The sequence below is a fragment of the Lithobates pipiens genome, unplaced genomic scaffold (assembly GCF_037356315.1).
Source record: "Lithobates pipiens isolate NorthernLeopardFrog02 unplaced genomic scaffold, aLitPip1_a1.2 Scaffold_18, whole genome shotgun sequence".
Lineage (NCBI taxonomy): Eukaryota > Metazoa > Chordata > Amphibia > Anura > Ranidae > Lithobates > Lithobates pipiens.
This window is the reverse complement of record NW_027507758.1, coordinates 643,336,951-643,352,415: the sequence shown is the minus strand read 5'-3', so window position 1 is coordinate 643,352,415 and position 15,465 is coordinate 643,336,951. Positions and strand designations below refer to the sequence as shown.

Sequence of the window (15,465 nt, the reverse complement as noted above, 5' to 3'; positions counted from 1 at the left end):
GTGATATCAGCCTGTAATATCCTGGTCACTTTCCTGAGCTGTGTTCCCCATCCTGTATTCCTGGATTTCTCTCCCATAATCTTCCTTCTCTGTGCTGCCGACACAATTTATGTATCTAGACTGGATTTATGGAGATTCTGGGGATCAGCTGGCAGCAAAATGTTCATTTTCCCCATAGATGTTACTAGATCTAGGCACCTGGGGTATGTGATTTGGGTCTTCTGCCCCATACCCAGTATGACAAGATCTCTGACAGAACAATCCCCCCAGGATTACTTGCTCTGTTGTCTGCTGGCTGTGCCGGGTGGAGGGATATGTCTGTATAGTCTCAGACCCAAGTCACTGAGTGCAGTCTCAGGAGATGGGAGGCAGCGGTGTGGGACCTCTGCAACTTGTCTCATGTAATCATTTCATCTTCCACTGATTACTGAATACCAATATTATGAGTCCTGACCCTTACACTGTATACTTTATATTCTACATTACATACTCCTGACCCCTGCACTATATACTCTATGTTGTACATTACATACTCCTGACCCCTGCACTATATACACTGTGTTGTACATTACATCATTCTGATACTATATAGTCCTATCTGTTGTATCTTATACAATATGTTGTACATTACATAGTCCTGACTTCTGCTCTCTCCCCTCCCCCCACTGCTATATATACACATAATATGTATTCTCTTTTGTTACACCCATTTCCTACCAGCTGGACATTTTATGTCTGATGATTTGATTGGAGCACAGCAGGAACCAATCAGCTGATGTCTAGTAATAATCTTTATATTTCTATTTTAGTAGATGGACGGGAGATGAGGAAAACCTCAGAGGATTGTCTCACTTTGTCTCCAGACTGTAAAGTAGAAGATGAGGACATCACACAGTATAGTCCAGGAGAAAACCCGACTACCTCAAATGTCCATCCGGCACCACACAGTGTAGATGGACCATCGTATTCCTCTTATCCTGAGGAACCTCAGACTGTGCGGGACGGGGCCGTCCTTCCAACAGAGAAGAGGCTTTCCTGTTCTGAGTGTGGGAAGTGTTTTCCTTCTAAATCCAAACTTAACAGGCATAATAGATCTCACACAGGGGAGAAGCCGTATTCCTGTCATGAGTGTGGGAAATGTTTTTCAGATAAGTCTTATCTTTACAGACATCAGAGATCTCACACAGGGGAAAAGCTGTATTCCTGTCCTGAGTGTGGGAAATGTTTCTCACGGAAGTCCCATCTTTACACACATCAGAGATCTCACACAGGGGAGAAGCCGCATTTGTGTCCTGAGTGCGGGAAATGTTTCTCACGGAAGTCCAGTCTTTATACACATCAGAGATCTCACACAGGGGAGAAGCCGTATTCCTGTCCTGAGTGTGGGAAATGTTTTTCAGATAAGTCCAGTCTTTACACACATCAGAGATCTCACACGGGGGAGACGCTGTATTCCTGTCCTGAGTGTGGGAAATGTTTCTCACGGAAGTCCCATCTTTACACACATCAGAGATCTCACACAGGGGAGAAGCCGCATTTGTGTCCTGAGTGCGGGAAATGTTTCTCACGGAAGTCCAGTCTTTATACACATCAGAGATCTCACACAGGGGAGAAGCCGTATTCCTGTCCTGGGTGTGGGAAATGTTTCTCACGAAAGTCCAATCTTTACACACATCAGAGATCTCACACGGGGAAGCCGTATTCCTGTCCTGAGTGTGGGAAATGTTTTTCACAGAAGTACAATCTTTCCACACATCAGAGATTTCACACGGGGGAGAAGCCGTATTCCTGTTCTGAGTGCGGGAAATGTTTTTCACAGAAGTCCAATCTTTACACACATCAGAGAGCTCACACGGGGGAGAAGCCGTTTTCCTGTCCTGAGTGCGGGAAATGTTTTTCAGTGAAGTCCAGTCTTTACACACATCAGAGATCTCACACAGGGGAGAAGCCGTATTCCTGTCCTGGGTGCGGGAAATGTTTTTCACAGACGTCCCATCTTTACAGACATCAGAGATCTCACATGGGGGAGAAGTCGTATTCCTGTCCTGAGTGAGGGAATTGTTCCTCACTGAAGTCCTGTCTTCCTGTACATCAGGGATTCCACACAACCCTCGAGGTGTATTTAGTGCCTTGAGTGTGGGAAATGTCTTCTATATGAATGTTGCTGGACATCACAGCTCTCATGTGGGGAAGAAGCACACCCTGATATACACCTCAGATATACTCCATGGCTGATCTTCGTCATGTAAGAAACAGTTGATAAGGAGATCAGAGATCACCAAAGACATGGATGAAGTGTTGTACCGTGTCGGCCATTGATAGCAGGAGAAAAATAAAAATGGAGTAATTTCCTCTCATCCATTTTGTAGCTTTTATAAATATAAAAAAAAAAATCATTGAATGAATGAATGTTGCACGCATTCCTCCCGCTGTGAGGTCATTTTTTTTGTAATTCTAAAAACATGTTATGATAAAAGAGGTGAAGTTCGATGGCACAAAGGCCTCGGAATACAAAAAGGGGCAGTGACTCCAATCATCAGTAGGGATGAGCTTCGTGTTCGAGTCGAACATACGTTCGACTCGAACATCAGCTGTTCGCCCGTTCAGCGAATTCCGAACGTTATGGGCCGTTCGCGCCAAATTCGTGTGGCGCTCATGGCCCACAATGCACTGCGATGGCGCAGTGCATTGCTGGCTCATGATTGGCCAAGCGTGCACTGTGACCCGCATGCTTGGCCAATCGCAGCGCCGGCAGCGAGGAGAGCCATGATTGGCCACAGGCAGGATGCCTGTGGCCAATCATAGCTCAGGCTGTGTAGTACACGCTCCACACTATATAAGGCCGCCAGCGCGGCGGCCTTGTGTAGTGTGTTGTCGTCTGTAGCAGTTAGTGGGTGTTCTGTGTACCTTCAACACAGTATACACCGATCGTTATCGGCTGATTTTTCGTTCTTGCTCTTCTGTAGTGGTTGTTGTCTGCGTGCCCTGACCGCAGTATACACCGCTATATTCACCTATATAGCTAGCGATATATCTATCTTTTATAATAGAGCTTGCAGTCAGTTTTAGGAGCTTGTGCTTGCTGTCTGCGTGCTCTGAACCCAGTATACACCGCTATATCCACCTATATAGTAAACTAACTTGCTCGTTTTAAATAGAGCTTGCAGACAGCGGTAGGAGCTTGTGCATGCTGTCTGTGTGCTCTGAACGCAGTATACACCGCTATATCCACCTATATAGCTAACTATCTTGCTCGTTTTAAATAGAGCTTGCAGTCAGCGGTAGGAGAGTGCGTGCTTTCTGTGTGCTCTGAAAAAAGACGGACGGCAAAACAAACTATACAGGGGTGATAACCCTTCCCTATGTTTTCCAAAAAGCTTAAAAATAGTTTTTCAACCATATTGCAGGAACCAGATATAACATTAAAACCGCAAGCAGCTTTAAATGACGTTATTTCCGTTAAATGTCATTTTGGGCAGGGACTGTTCTAAACACGGGAAACACATGGCATTTCACCGGCATACTACAGACACCCCCCAGGCACGATATTTAAAGGAATATTTCACTTTTTTTCACTTTAATCATCATTAAAATCAGTGCTCCCGCCAAAACAGACTTTTTTTAAACTTTTTTTTGCATTGACCCATGTCCCCTGGGGCAGGAGTCAGGTCCCCAAACCCTTTTTAGGACAGTATCTTGCATATTAGCCGTTAAAATTAGCACTTTTAATTTCGAACGTTCGAGTTCCATAGACTTCAATGGGGTTCTAACGTTCGTACGAATTTGGGGTCCGTTCGAAAGTTCTGAAGCGAACCGAACCGGGGGGGTGTTCGGTTCATCCCTAATCATCAGTAACATGCGATTGTAGAAACAATATTCAGCATAATAAAGACATCTGAAATGTGTTGATATTCGGAGACTGTGACGGGGCGAGCGTCTTGTCTCTATGGACAACATTTCAAAGCTGGTCATGGAAACTCCAGTAATAATTGTAGGAAGTGTGTACTGAGATGTAGTTGGGAAGAAAAGAGAGGCGGCAGAACAAGCCCCGGAATATAAAGTATCCCTCATATTTTATTTCATACAATGATTTCCTATTACCATTGGTTCCATCTAGTGGCAATAATGTGGTATTGCTCTAATTTTCCTGATGGAGGTATTTCAGAAAAAAATACTTATTCCAGTCTCTAGATGGAGCTGACGATCATAGGAAATCACATCAATACAATTATATCACACATTTATAACAGCTGGGACAATGCTTGTCTTGTATTCTGCTATTGCAAAAACACCCATTTAGTGCAAAAAAAACAACAACTTTGCAATGTTTTCTGCACATGTGAAGGTGCGTGTTACACAATTTATATATTTTTCTTCTATTGTGCTATTCAAAAACATTTTTTTTTAGGGCAAAAACATTTTTTTTAATAGCATTTTTGCCATTTCTGCAGCTCTAAGATACACGTTTACATACTCTGGGTGTATTCTGCTATTGCAAAAACAGCAATTTAGGGCAGGATCCTAAATTTGGAAAATATGAGGAGAACATCAAAGAAGGGACGTGGCTCCGGTCGTGGTGATGCGGGTGGAGCTCCTGTTGCAGGGAGAGGACGTGGTCGATCTGTGCCAGCTACACGCACAAGTGAAACACCTTCCTCAGGTGTGAGTAGACGACAGAGCCCGCAGCAGTATTTGGTTGGGCCTAATGCGACTGTACGAATGTTGAGGCCAGGACAAGTACAGGCGATAGTAGATTGGGTTGCTGACAGTGCCTCCGGTTCCTTGACATTTTCTCCTACCCAGTCTCCTGATGAAAGATCAGACTTGGCACCTGCAGCCGATGTCCATCAGTCTTTCACATCACCCACTTGCAAATCAGCCAAGCAGTCTGAGCCCCAAATCACGCAGCAGTCTCTTCTGCTTTTTGATGACTCAGTTAGTAGGGTTTCCCAGGGCCATCCACCTAGCCCTGACCCAGAAGTGGAAGAGATTGAGTGCACTGATGCCCAACCACTTATGTTTGAAGATGAGTACATGGGAGGACCATTGCAGCACGTCTCAGATGATGGCAAAACACAGGTGCCAACTGCTGCTCCTTTCGCAATTGTGCAGACCGACAAGGAGGGCAGGGGTGAAGACTGGGTGGAAGATGATGTGGAGGACAATGAGGTCCTGGACCCCACATGAAATCAACGTCATGCAGGTGACCAGTGTAGTTCGGAGGAAGAGGTGGTGGTCGCACAGAGCCACCAGCACAGCAGAAGAGGGAGCAGGGTGCAAAAGCGGAGCGACCGTCCCCTAGACAGTACGCCTGGTACTGCCCAACACAGCAAGGGACCGAGCACGCCAAAGCCAGGTCCAAGGAGTTCCCTGGCAGTTCTTCAGCCAATGTGCTGATGACAAGACACGAGTGGTTTGCACGCTGTGCAATCAGAGCCTGAAGCGAGGCATAAACGTTCTCAACCTGAGCACAACCTGCGTGACCAGGCATCTAAGTGCAAAGCATGAGCTGCAGTGGACTAGACACCTCAAAAACCAAGAAGGGTCTCTGGCTCCTCCTGCTTCCTCTTCTGCTGCAGTCTTGGCCTCTTCATCCATCTCTGTAGTGACAGTGGCACCTGCCAAACCGAAAACATCTCCACAATGTCCCATGGAAGCGTTCAGCTCTCTATCTCCCAAACACTGGAGCGGATGAGGAAGTACCTCCCTAGCCACCCACGATCCCTGGCCCTTAATGCCAGCATTTAAAAATTCCTCGCCTTTGAAATACTGTCATTCCGTCTGGTGGAGATGCAGACTTTTAAAAGCCTGATGGCATTGGCTGTCCCAGAGTACGTCGTGACCAGCCGCCACTACATTTCCAGGCGAGCCATTGCTTCCCTGCACAACCAAGTGGGGGACAAAATCAGGTGTGCACTGCGCAACGGCATCTGTGGCAAGGTCCACCTAACTACGGATTCATGGACCAGTAAGCACGGTCAGGGACGTTATATCTCCCTAACAGCACACTGGGTAAATGCAGTGGAGGCTGGGCCTGAGGCGGATAGCAGTTTGGTGCATGTCCTTACACCACTGAGGATTGCAGGGCGCTTCAGTTTGCCTCCTGTTGCTAACTCCTCCTACTCCGCTTCCTAATCCTCTACCGCCTCCTCATCCAGTCGGCGTAACACCTTCACCACCAACTCCAGCACAGCCAGGGGTAAACGACAGCAGGCAGTTTTAAAACTTTCCTGTTTGGGGGAAAAACCCCACACCGCGCAGGAGTTGTAGAGGGACATGGGACAACAGACCGATGAGCGATAATGGGCAAAATCTCATAGCAGCTCTGGGCCTAGCCGGTTTGACGCACATCCCTTGCCTGGCGCATGTGCTGAACTTGAAGGTCCAGAGGTTCCTTAAAAATTACCCCCATATGCCAGAGCTCCTGCAGAAAGTGCGGGCCGTCTGTGCACACTTTCGGCTTTCTCACCCTGCTGCTGCTCGCCTGTCAGCACTGCAGCGTAACTTTGGCCTTCCCGCTCACCTCCTCATATGTTACGTGCCCACAAGGTGGAACTCCACCTTGCACATGCTGGCCAGACTGTGCGAGCAGCAGCAGGTGATAGTGGAGTTTCAGCTGCAGCACACACGCGTGAGTCGCTCTGCGGAACAGCACCACTTCACCACCAATAACTGGGTCTTTATGTGAGACCTGTGTGCCTTGTTGCGCTGTTTTGAGTATTCCACCAACATGGCCAGTGCTGATGACGCCGTTCTCAGTGTTACTATCCCAGTTCTATGCCTCCTTGAAAAAACGCTTCGGGTGATGATGGAAGAGGATGTGGCACAGGAGGGGGAGGAGGAAGAGGGATCATTTGCAAGGCTTTCAGGGCAGTCATTCACAAGTGGCTATGAGGGTGGGTTCCTGCACCAACAATTGCAAGGTATACAATTGTCCGGCAGCAAGGGCACAGTTATGGAGGATAACGAGGTGGAGGATGAGGAGATGGAGGAGGAGGAACCATGTTCACAGCAGAGTAGCACCCAGACCAGCTCACGGCCATCACTAGTGCATGGCTGGGGGATACAGAGGACACAGACGATACACCTCCCACAGAGGACAGCTTTTCATTGCCTCTGGGCAGCCTGGCACACATGAGCGTTTACATGCTGCCGGGTCTCCACAATGACCGCTGAGTTGCCCATATTCTAACTGGTGCTGATTACTGGGTGGCCACCCTGCTGGATCCCTGTTACATGGACAACGTACCATCCTTAATTCCCTCACTGGAGCATGATCGTACGATGCACGAGTACAAGCGCACGCTGGTAGACGTGCTGCTGGTGGCATTCCCACCTGACAGTGGGGGTACAGTGGAAGCACAAGGCGAAGGCAGTGGAGGAGGAAGAGGTCGCCAACGCAGCCGGGGCACCGCCAGCACCTCAGAAGGCAGGATTAGCATGGCCAAAATGTGGAAAATCTTTGTCAGCCCGCCACAAGAACCAGCACCACCAGCTGAGATGGAACGTCTTAGCAGGAGGCAGCATTTCACCAACATGGTGGAGCAGTATGTGTGCACATGCCTACACGTACTGAATGGCAGGTCTGCCCCCTTTAACTTCTGGGTCTCCAAATTGGGCACATGGCCTGACCTTGCCCTTTATGCCTTGGAGGCGCTGGCCTGCCCTGCAGCCAGTGTATTATCTGAACATGTATTTAGCACGGCAGGGGGCGTAATCACAGACAAGCGCAGCCGCTTGTCCAAAACCAATGTGGACAAGCTCACGTCCATTAAAATGAACCAGGCATGGATCCCACAGGACTTGTCCGTACCATGTGCAGAATAGACATGTATACCGGTGTTCTGACAAAAGCTGTCTGGCCATTGGATAGTGTCTGGCCCGAGGACAAGGAGATTCCAAAAATCTCGGAAGATGAACGGCGCCTGCCCAGTTAATGCAGGTTCAAGCCCCACCATCCAAGTAGACATACATTAGCACATATTAACAGGGCCCCTCATAGGCTCACTTCGCTCGCCACACTTTGCTCGCCACTCTTCGGCACGGCCTCGCTTTGCTCGGCTTGAACCTCAGATGGTGTGGCTTAAACCTGGACTCACCATGCAGCGCCGTTCGTCTCGCAGTACAGGGTGGACACTATGCGACGGGGGACAGAATTCGACACATTACCGGCCTTACCCAGCCATTGTTGTATTTTTGAACCAGTGTTGGCTACCTCTTCCTCCTCCCCCGCTGATTCCACCTACACGCCACATCCACCGCCACTCAACCTTCTACACCATATGGACCTCGTCCTCCTAGGTCAAGATTCTAATTAGTTATTTTTTTATTTCAAAGTATTTTATTTTCCCACTAGCTTATCCATTTAATTGAATAAGGGTGTATTCTGGGGCATTACCACCATATGTGTGGCATCGCGCCGTTGAGTTTCTGAGGTTCTTAATCACTTCCTGTACCTCTTCTTCTGAGAAGGGGGCCTCCAGCATATATATATATTTATTTATTTTTTTTATGTTATTTTAAGTTATTTCCCTATCCACATTTGTTTTCAGAGCACTTGCCATGCTCTTAACAACATTTTGTTGCCATTTGCAGCCCTCTAGCCCTTTCCATTACTTTTTTAGAGCCATTTTAGTCCTCAAAAGTTTGGGTCCCCATTGACTTCAATGGGGTTCGGGGTCAAGTTTGGTTCCGAACCCAAACTTTTTTCCAAAGTTCGGTCGAACCCGAACATCCAGGTATCCGCTCAACTCTAGTCCTGACCCTTACACTGTATAATTTATATTGTACATTACATACTCCTGACCCCTGCACTATTATTCTGATACTATAAAATCCTAGCTGTTGTATCTTATATAATAATTTGTACATTACATAGTCCTGACTTCTTTTACACCCATTTTCTACCAGCTGGACATTTTATATCTGATAATTTGATTGGAGCACAGACTTTTCCATGTTGATAATAATGTCATAACATCCTCAAACCTTCAAACCTTAAACAGAAAATGATAATGCCTTATATACTCCCCTAACAAGCTGTCTGCGTAGATGAGTCCCTCATTAAGTATTCTGTTTATATCTAAAAATTAAAAATGCCAGTGGTGATCAAATACCACCAAAATAAACCTCTAATTGTGGGAAAAAAGGGTACAACATTGCATAACCGCGCAATTCCCATTTAAAGTAGCACAGTGCCAAATTGCAAAAATGCTCTGGTCATGAAGGGGGTAAAACCTTCTGGGGCTGAAGTGGTTAAACAGAAAGTGATAATGAGGGAGGAGTCAATAACCCAATAATGGTGGTCTTCAGGATCAGTCCAGTCTTCATCTTGGTTGTTCTCCCCCCATTCTCACTCTCTGACCTCTGGTGGGGCTTAGCCCCGCTGTTATTCATGACTAAATAATGGACTAAATAAGGACACGCAGGACTTCTTGTGTTGGGAAGATGGCAATAAGTGATAGATGGGGTGGGGACACTCGTCCTATAATCCCCTCATCACTGTCACTCCTATAAAAGACAGTTCTCGTTGTTTCCTCACTCTCTGACTAAGGTCCATGAATAAAGAAATGAACTGGTAGGAGATTCAGAGATGTGGGGCTGAAACAACTAATCAATTTATGAAAATAGTTGCAGGAAGGACTAGATGGGGGCTTTAGGATTTTAAAGGCACCAGTAGTAAATTTGAAAGAACTTTCTTTCTAATCAATCGGTATTGGTTTTATATAAATTTATTCCAAAAATAGAAAATCATACACATAGTGTGTAGATCTATCTGTTATGTCTAAGAGTCTTTTTTAACCTTTTCTATGTGTATGATTTTCTATTTTTGGAATAAATTTATATAAAACCAATACCGATTGATTAGAAAGAAAGTTCTTTCAAATTTACTACTGGTGCCTTTAAAATCCTAAAGCCCCCATCTAGTCCTTCCTGCAATCGTTATTCACTAAGGATGATGGCACCATTTGACATGGTCATATTTTGAGATATCCACTAATTAGCCACATTAGTGTTTCTGATATTTCGCATTTCCTTCCTTCTTGTTTTCAGTTTTTTTTAATGAAAATAGTTGTCAACTATTTTCATAATCGATTAGTTGGTCAATCAATTTATTGGCCTGCATAGAGAATGCATTAATTCTTTACACATCAGAAAATACAGCTCAGTACACCATCCATACATGTCAGTAAATGCCTGAGAACTTGAATGTGTGAGGAACAATGCCTCATGGGACATGTAGTCCTGGGCAAGAGAAGGAAGCAAGTGATTCTAAAGGTAGAAGTTTTTTTGTACCTTCCGATAGGGCGGTGATGGCGAACCTTGGCACCCCAGATGTTTTGGAACTACATTTCCCATGATGCTCAACTATACTGCAGAGTGCATGAGCATCATGGGAAATGTAGTTCCAAAACATCTGGGGTGCCAAGGTTTGCCATCACTGCGATAGAGGAACTCTATACTATACTCTGTAGCTTCCTATAGGAGAACTCTATACTATACTTTGTGGCTTCCTATAGGTGATCGCTATACTATACTTTGTACTTTCATATCGAGGAACGCTATACTATATTTTGTACCTTCCTATAGGGGAACTCTTTACTATACTTTGTGTCTTCCTATAGGGGAATGCTATACTATACTTTGTGGCTTCCTATAAGGGAACTTTATACTATACTTTATAGCTTACTATAGGGGAACTCTATACTCGCCAAACTGCTGGTTGTAAGCTGAACAGTGGAGCCTTAAGTGGAGTGTTTATAGGTATTGCTTTTTGACTGCTGGGTTGCATTTTTAGGTTCTTTTGGGGCTTTTCTTTGTAGCTTTTTAATACCCTTTTCTGACACTTTTTAAATAGTATTTTTTTTCTTTACTTCTTTCAACCTACTAATTAACCACTTTCAGACCGGACCAATTTGCTGGTCAAAGACCAGACCACTTTTTGCGATTCGGCACTGCGTCGCTTTAACTGACAATTGCGCGGTCGTGCGACGTGGCTCCCAAACAAAATTAACGTCCTTTTTTTCCCACAAATAGAGCTTTCTTTTGGTGGTATTTGATCACCCCTGCGGTTTTTATTTTTTGCGCTATAAACAAAAATAGAGCGATAATTTTGAAAAAAACGCATTATTTTTTACTTTTTGTAATAATAAATATCCCCCAAAAATATATAAAAAAACTTTTTTCCCTCAGTTTAGGCCGATACGTATTCTTCTACATATTTTTGGTAAAAAAAATCGCAATAAGCGATTATTGATTGGTTTGCGCAAAAGTTATAGCGTTTACAAAATAGGGATAGTTTTATAGCATTTTTATTAATAATTTTTTATTATTTTTTTTTACTAGTAATGGCGGCGATCTGCGATTTTTATTGTGACTGCGACATTGTGGGGGACCCATCGGACATTTTTGGGACCATTGTCATTTATACAGTAATCACTGCTATATAAATGCAGTGATTCCTGTGTAAATGACACTGGCAATGAAAGGGTTAACCAGTGGGTGGCAGTGTAGGGGTTAAGTGTTCCTAGGGGTGTGTTGCTAAATGTGGGGGGGTTGGGCTTTCATTTAGTGTACACTGATCTCTGCTCCAATCACATGGAGCAGAGATCAGCGTCACTAGTTGCTAGGCAGAATGGAAAAATTTTGTTTATACAGCATTTCCTCCATTCGGCCGCTCCGTGAGACGATCGCGGGGATGCCAGCGGCGATCGAGTCCGCGGGTCCCGCGACCGGACTCACGGGGATCCCGACCAGCGCGGGAGCACGCCGCCGGCGGCGCACTCCCGATGGCACGGCGGCAACGAACATTGGACGTACATGTACGCCAATATGCCTGCCCGTGCCATTCTGTCGACGTACATCGTCGTGCGCTGGTCGGGAAGTGGTTAAGGGGAGTGGTTAATTGGGCACAGGTGCTTGAGGTCTATATAACTTTGTGTAGAACTCATGTGAAATTGCCAAACTGCTGGTTGTAAGCTAAACAGTGGAGCCTTGAGTGGAGTGTGAATAAGTATTGCTTTTTGACTGCTTGTGACTGCTGGGTTGCATTTTTAGGTCCTGGTGGATGGAGAGTGTGATGAGTCTGAAGCATTATGGGTGGAACTGCATACAGATGTGCATAGTTCAAAGTTAATCATTGGAGTTTGTTATAGACCACCCAATGTTAATGAGGAGGTGGAGACTCAGCTCCTTGCACAGATAGAAAGGGCTGCAAGGGCTGAGACAGTGATAATAATGGGGGATTTTAACTACCTAGAAATTGACTGGGGTAATGGCACTGCCTGGACAGTTAAAGGGCACAAATTTATAAACCTATTACAGGACAATTTTATGGTCCAGTTTATTGAGGCCCCAACTAGGAATGATGCTCTGTTGGACCTGGTAATCTCAAACCATGCAGAACGTATTACTAATGTTCAGATAAAAGAACACCTGGGTAGCAGTGACCATAACATGATTTCATTTGCTGTTAGCTGTAAGCAAAAATCACATACGGGAAAGATAAAAATACTTAATTTCAAGAGAGCAAATTTTCCAAGGATGAGCGCTGCTTTCCAGGACCTAGACTGGGAGAGAATATTGGTATCAATGGGCACAGAACAGAAATGGGAATTCTTCAAAAAGACTGTTTGTGAACTCACAGCAAAGTATATTCCCATGGGAAATAAGTTTAAAAGGCTAAAAATAAAACCGATGTGGCTCACAGCCAAAGTTAAAAAAGCTATAAACTATAAACAAAAAGCTTTTAAAAAATATAAAAATGAAGGAACGCTAGTGTAATTTAAATGTTACAAAGAATATAACAGAATATTTAAAAAGGAAATCAAGGATGCAAAAATTCTAAATGAAAGACCGATTGCAAAAGATAGTAGGACAAACCCCAAAAAATTCTTCAAATATATTAATAGTAAAAAGGTCAAGTCTGAGCATGTAGGCCCTTTACAAAATAATCTGGAGTGGGTGACTGGGAACAAAGAGAAGGCTAACTTTTTAAATTCTTCCTTCAGCTCTGTGTATACAAAGGAGCATGGGGGAGCTAATGTCCATAATGGGGGTGGTAGTGACGCAGCCCCAAATCCACAATGGCTCAAAAGTGATATGGTCCAGAAATATTTGGACAGAATAAAGGTGGATAAAGCACCTGGACCTGATGGCATTCACCCATGGATCCTAAAAGAATTGAGCTCTGTAATTTCAAAGCCATTGTATCTAATTTTTAGGGACTCATTAATGACAGGAATAGTACCACTGGATTGGCGCAGGGCCAATGTGGTGCCTATATTTAAAAAGGGAACAAAGTCTTTACCAAGTAACTATAGACCTGTTAGTTTAACTTCTATAGTTGGGAAGATACTGGAGGGATTAATAAAAGACCACATAGACGAGTTCTTGCAGGAAAAAAATATTTTAAGCAACAGACAGCATGGATTCATGAAAGACAGAAGTTGTCATACAAACCTGATTTCTTTTTATGAGGTGGTAAGTAAAACCTTGGACAGAGGGGTGGCAGTGGACGTGGTATACTTGGACAGAGGGGTGGCGGTGGACGTGGTATACTTGGACAGAGGGGTGGCGGTGGACATGGTATACTTGGACAGAGGGGTGGCGGTGGATGTGGTATACTTGGATTTTGCAAAAGCATTCGATACAGTTCCGCACACGCGGCTCATGTGTAAGGTAAAGTCTACAGGTTTGGAAATATCAGTTTGTAAATGGATAAAAAAACTGGCTAAAAGACAGAATTCAGAGAGTAGTGGTTAATGATTCTTACTCTGGTCTAAGGTTATCAGTGGTGTACCCCAAGGTTCAGTCCTGGGACCCTTACTTTTTAATATCTTTATAAATGATATTGGGTCTGGGATCAAAAGTAACATTTCCGTCTTTACAGATGACACCAAGCTATGCACTGGAATAACCTCCTTACAGGATGTCTCCAATTTACAAGCCAACCTCAATGCTCTGTCTAATTGGGCGACTATGTGGCAGATGAGGTTTAATGTTGAGAAATGTAAAGTTATGTACTTGGGGGCTAAGAATATGCATGCATCATACATGCTAGGGGGAGTACAACTGGGGGAATCCATAGTGGAGAAGGATCTGGGGGTTTTAGCAGATCATAAGCTCAATAATAGCATGCAATGCCAAGCTGCGGTTTCCAAAGCGAGCAAAGTCCTTTCCTGTATTAAGAGAGGTATGGACTCCAGAGAGGGAGAGATATAATTTTGCCCCTCTTCAAATCATTAGTAAGACCTCATCTGGAATATGCCGTTCAATTTTGAGCACCAGTTCTCAAAAAGGATATCGGGGAACTGAAGAAAGTGCAGAGAAGGGCAACCAAACTGATAAGAGGCATGGAGGAACTCAGCTATGAGGAAAGATTAGAGGAACTGAATTTATTCACTCTTGATAAGAGGAGATTAAGGGGGGATATGATCAACATGTACAAATATATAAGGGGTCCATATAGTGAACTTGGTGTTGAGTTATTCACTTTACAGTCAACAAAGAGGACAAGGGGGCACTCTTTACGTCTAGAGGAAAAGAGATTTAATCCCCAAATACGGAAAGGTTTCTTCACAGTAAGAGCTGTGGAAATGTGGAATAGACTCCCTGCAGAGGTGGTTCTGGCCAGCTCAGTGGATTGCTTTAAGAAGGGCCTGGATTATTTCCTAAGTGTACATAATATAACTGGGTAGTGACATTTATAGGTAAAGTTGATCCGGGGAAAATCCGATTGCCTCTCGGGGGATCAGGAAGGAATTTTTTCCCCTGCTTTAGCAAATTGGATCATGGCTCTGCTGGTGTTTTTTGCCTTCCTCTGGATCAACTGTGGGTACAATTCTGTATATGGGATTGTATGATATTATTATTTTTTTTGTGGTTGAACTTGATGGAAATGTGTCTTTTTTCAACCTGACTAACTATGTAAGAGGTGAACTGACAAAAATCCAAGATGGTGCCACCGGAGCTGTGAGGAAAAATAATAAAACTCACACAAACCTTTCTGATAGCCATCCACCTGAAATGGAAGAGGAATTATCATCCTCATATTCTAATGGCTCCTCTCATCTATCCCCAACATCCCAGGGACCTGCAAAATCGTGGATGAAGCTGGATTCATCTGGCCAGGCAGCTGATACTGTGAACACAGCTCTGCATAGTGATAATGCTATGTCCTCATTACAGACATCTATAGCTGCTTTCCCAACATCAGGTCAGCCAGTACTAGATATCACAATGAAAGAAATGCTTGTGTCATTACAATCATCTATTATATATCTAATCTATCCTCCATGATTCATAAATTCTCTCGATATGAAACATATGGATGGTAGACTGCAATACATTGAAAACAAAATGGAGGAATGCACTGAAACTGAAGGAGCTAGTGGATGCATGTACAGAACAAAAAGATGATTCCATGTGGGTCAAGATGAAATTGGCAGATCTCGAGGACCGCTC

The 15,465-nt window shown here is 44.5% G+C and overlaps 1 protein-coding gene across 1 annotated transcript in view; it reads left to right on the top strand.

The window, feature by feature from the left end:
- LOC143986908 (uncharacterized) overlaps positions 1–2,405 on the top strand; it is a 91,089-nt gene extending 88,684 nt beyond the window's left edge. The window contains exon 10 of the mRNA XM_077485316.1: positions 1,338–2,405. Coding sequence (XP_077341442.1) covers positions 1,338–2,053 — 716 coding nt within the window. The 3' untranslated portion in view covers positions 2,054–2,405. The remainder of the gene's footprint in view (positions 1–1,337) is intronic.
- Positions 2,406–15,465: the final 13,060 nt, after the last annotated feature.